The 5000-nt window shown below is 48.5% G+C and overlaps 1 protein-coding gene across 1 annotated transcript in view; it reads right to left on the bottom strand.

The window, feature by feature from the left end:
• Window positions 1–5000, bottom strand: part of LOC114551694 (laminin subunit alpha-1-like) — a gene marked incomplete at its 3' end in the record, with an annotated part of 64459 nt that overhangs the window by 32860 nt on the left and 26599 nt on the right. The window contains 2 exon segments of the mRNA XM_028572662.1: window positions 2918–3028; window positions 3886–3997. Of these exon segments, the coding sequence (XP_028428463.1) occupies window positions 2918–3028; window positions 3886–3997 (223 nt within the window).

Genomic DNA, 5000 nt, shown 5'->3' with positions numbered 1-5000 from the left:
TGTGGAAGGGTTCCAGGGACTTGATGTGGTGGCTGTAAGTAACTCACAGCTGTAGAGGAGGCTGTCAGTAACTCACAGCTGTAGAGGAGGCTGTCAGTAACCCACAGCTGTAGAGGAGGCTGTCAGTAACTCACAGCTGTAGAGGAGGCTGTCAGTAACTCACAGCTGTAGAGGAGGCTGTCAGTAACTCACAGCTGTAGAGGAGGCTGTCAGTAGCCCACAGCTGTAGAGGAGGCTGTCAGTAACTCACAGCTGTAGAGGAGGCTGTCAGTAACTCACAGCTGTAGAGGAGGCTGTCAGTAACTCACAGCTGTAGAGGAGGCTGTCAGTAACCCACAGCTGTAGAGGAGGCTGTCAGTAACTCACAGCTGTAGAGGAGGCTGTCAGTAGCCCACAGCTGTAGAGGAGGCTGTCAGTAACTCACAGCTGTAGAGGAGGCTGTCAGTAACTCACAGCTGTAGAGGAGGCTGTCAGTAACTCACAGCTGTAGAGGAGGCTGTCAGTAACCCACAGCTGTAGAGGAGGCTGTCAGTAGCCCACAGCTGTAGAGGAGGCTGTCAGTAACCCACAGCTGTAGAGGAGGCTGTCAGTAACCCACAGCTGTAGAGGAGGCTGTCAGTAACTCACAGCTGTAGAGGAGGCTGTCAGTAGCCCACAGCTGTAGAGGAGGCTGTCAGTAACTCACAGCTGTAGAGGAGGCTGTCAGTAACTCACAGCTGTAGAGGAGGCTGTCAGTAACTCACAGCTGTAGAGGAGGCTGTCAGTAACTCACAGCTGCAGAGGAGGCTGTCAGTAACTCACAGCTTTAGAGGAGGCTGTCAGTAACTCACAGCTGTAGAGGAGGCTGTCAGTAACTCACAGCTGTAGAGGAGGCTGTCAGTAACCCACAGCTGTAGAGGAGGCTGTCAGTAACTCACAGCTGTAGAGGAGGCTGTCAGTAACCCAGGACTCACAGCTGTAGAGGAGGCTGTCAGTAACTCACAGCTGTAGAGGAGGCTGTCAGTAACCCACAGCTGTAGAGGAGGCTGTCAGTAACTCACAGCTGTAGAGGAGGCTGTCAGTAGCCCACAGCTGTAGAGGAGGCTGTCAGTAACTCACAGCTGTAGAGGAGGCTGTCAGTAACTCACAGCTGCAGAGGAGGCTGTCAGTAACTCACAGCTGTAGAGGAGGCTGTCAGTAACTCACAGCTGTAGAGGAGGCTGTCAGTAACTCACAGCTGTAGAGGAGGCTGTCAGTAACCCACAGCTGTAGAGGAGGCTGTCAGTAACTCACAGCTGTAGAGGAGGCTGTCAGTAACCCAGGACTCACAGCTGTAGAGGAGGCTGTCAGTAACTCACAGCTGTAGAGGAGGCTGTCAGTAACTCACAGCTGTAGAGGAGGCTGTCAGTAACTCACAGCTGTAGAGGAGGCTGTCAGTAACCCACAGCTGTAGAGGAGGCTGTCAGTAACCCACAGCTGTAGAGGAGGCTGTCAGTAACTCACAGCTGTAGAGGAGGCTGTCAGTAACCCACAGCTGTAGAGGAGGCTGTCAGTAACTCACAGCTGTAGAGGAGGCTGTCAGTAACCCACAGCTGTAGAGGAGGCTGTCAGTAACTCACAGCTGTAGAGGAGGCTGTCAGTAACTCACAGCTGTAGAGGAGGCTGTCAGTAACCCACAGCTGTAGAGGAGGAGGTCAGTAACCCACAGCTGTAGAGGAGGCTGTCAGTAACTCACAGCTGTAGAGGAGGCTGTCAGTAACTCACAGCTGTAGAGGAGGCTGTCAGTAACCCACAGCTGTAGAGGAGGCTGTCAGTAACCCACAGCTGTAGAGGAGGCTGTCAGTAACCCAGGCCTCACAGCTGTAGAGGAGGCTGTCAGTAACCCAGGCCTCACAGCTGTAGAGGAGGCTGTCAGTAACCCACAGCTGTAGAGGAGGCTGTCAGTAACCCACAGCTGCAGAGGAGGCTGTCAGTAACTCACAGCTGTAGAGGAGGCTGTCAGTAACTCACAGCTGTAGAGGAGGCTGTCAGTAACTCACAGCTGTAGAGGAGGCTGTCAGTAACCCACAGCTGTAGAGGAGGCTGTCAGTAACTCACAGCTGTAGAGGAGGCTGTCAGTAACCCACAGCTGTAGAGGAGGCTGTCAGTAACCCACAGCTGTAGAGGAGGCTGTCAGTAACCCACAGCTGTAGAGGAGGCTGTCAGTAACTCACAGCTGTAGAGGAGGCTGTCAGTAGCCCACAGCTGCAGAGGAGGCTGTCAGTAACCCACAGCTGTAGAGGAGGCTGTCAGTAACCCACAGCTGCAGAGGACGCTGTCAGTAACTCACAGCTGTAGAGGAGGCTGTCAGTAACCCACAGCTGTAGAGGAGGCTGTCAGTAACCCACAGCTGTAGAGGAGGCTGTCAGTAACCCACAGCTGCAGAGGAGGCTGTCAGTAACCCACAGCTGTAGAGGAGGCTGTCAGTAACTCACAGCTGTAGAGGAGGCTGTCAGTAACTCACAGCTGTAGAGGAGGGTGGGGATGCAGACGGCTTGGTAGACACAGATTTTTGTATTGATATGAAGGTTCTTGTTCTGAAAAACCTGCTGCCGGAGTCTCCCAAAGGCAGCTGATGCTTGTTTGATTCTGTTCTGGACCTCATAGTCAGTACTCTTGTCTTCAGAGATAATGATCAGGTATTTGAATGATGGAACAACTGACAGTTTTTCATCTGCAACACTGAAGATGGGTGGTGTGGGTGGGATGTTAGCACTGCACTGGCAGATTACACACACACAGAGACACACAAACACACAGAGACACACACACACACACACACACACACACACACACACACACACACACACACACACACACACACACACACACACACACACACACACACACACACACACACACACACACACACACAGGTAGATAGTTTAGTTAAACTCACCAGACAGACTCCGTTGACGTCACATTGGGCTGCGTGGTCGTTACACTCACACTGGAGACAGTTCCCCCCAAACAGGACCCCCCCCAGCCGGTAGAACCCTGGGAGACACGCCTACAACAACAACAACACACACACAACAACACACACAACAACAACAACACACAACAACACACACACACAACAACACACAACAACAACACACACACACAACAACACACAACAACAACACACACACAACACACAACACACAACAACACACAACAACAACACACACACAACAACACACAACACACAACAACACACAACAACACACAACAACAACACACAACAAACACACACAACACACACAACAACAACACACACACAACAACACACAACAACAACACACACACAAAAACAACAACACACACACAACAAACAACACACAACAACACACAACAACAACACACAACAACAACACACAACAACACACACACAACAACACACAACAACACACAACAACAACACACAACAACACACAACAACACACACCAACACACACACAACAACAACACACACACAACAACACACAACAACAACAAGACACACACACAACAACACACAACAACACACACAACAACAACACAACACACAACGCACAACAACAACACACACAACAACAACACACCACAACAACACAACACACAACAACAACACACAACACACAACACACAACAACGCACAACAACACACAACAACAACGCACAACAACGCACAACACACAAACAACACACAACAACGCACATCAACAGCGCACAACAACAAGGCGCAACAACGCACAACAACACACACAACAACGCACAACAACACACACAACAACAAGGCACAATAACACACAACAACAAGGCACAAACAACATGATGAGTCACCTTGCTTCACGTGTTCGAACAGAGAAAGCAGGAAGTTGTGACAGGAAGTGAATAACTGACCTCACAGGAAGTGCCGCTGTAACCCCACGGACACTCACACGTCTCTACGGCAACCGCCGGGACGCCAGAAACTGCAGCAGAGTCAGCAACGTCCAGAGACACGGAGCTGAGACTGAGACACAGACAGTCAGGCAGACAGACAGGTTAGAGAGAGACAGACAGACAGACAGGTTAGAGAGAGACAGACAGACAACAGACAGACAGACAGGTTAGAGAGAGACAGACAGACAGGTTAGAGAGAGACAGACAGACAGACAGGTTAGAGAGAGACAGACAGACAGGTTAGAGAGAGACAGACAGATAGACACCAGATGTTACCAGATGATATCAGATGTTACCAGATGTTACCAGATGATATCAGATGTTACCAGATGTTACCAGATGATATCAGATGTAACCAGATAATATCAGATATCAAATGTAACCAGATGTAACCAGATGTAACCAGATAATATCAGATATCAAATGTAACCAGATGTAACCAGATGTAACCAGATGATATCAGATGTAACCAGATGTAACCAGATGATACCAGATGTAACCAGATGATACCAGATGTAACAGGATGTAACCAGATGATATCAGATGTAACCAGATGATATCAGATGATACCAGATGATATCAGATGTAACCAGATGATATCAGATGTAACCAGATGATATCAGATGATACCAGATGATACCAGATGTAACCAGATGATACCAGATGTAACCAGATGTAACCAGATGATATCAGATGTAACCAGATGATACCAGACGTAACCAGATGTAACCAGATGTAACCAGATGATATCAGATGATACCAGATGATATCAGATGTAACCAGATGATATCAGATGATACCAGATGATATCAGATGTAACCAGATATCAGATGTAACCAGATGTAACCAGATGATATCAGATGTAACCAGACGATACCAGATGTTACCAGATATAACCAGATAATATCAGATATCAAATGTAACCAGGTGTAACCAGATGATACCAGATGTTACCAGGTATAACCAGGTGTAACCAGATGTTACCAGGTATAACCAGATGTAACCAGATGATACCAGATGTTACCAGGTATAACCAGGTGTAACCAGATGATATCAGATGTTACCAGATGTAA

The sequence above is a fragment of the Perca flavescens genome, unplaced genomic scaffold, assembly GCF_004354835.1.
Source record: "Perca flavescens isolate YP-PL-M2 unplaced genomic scaffold, PFLA_1.0 EPR50_1.1_unplaced_scaf_34, whole genome shotgun sequence".
Lineage (NCBI taxonomy): Eukaryota > Metazoa > Chordata > Actinopteri > Perciformes > Percidae > Perca > Perca flavescens.
Note: the sequence above shows the minus strand (reverse complement) of the source record. Positions and strands in the feature narration are given on the sequence as shown.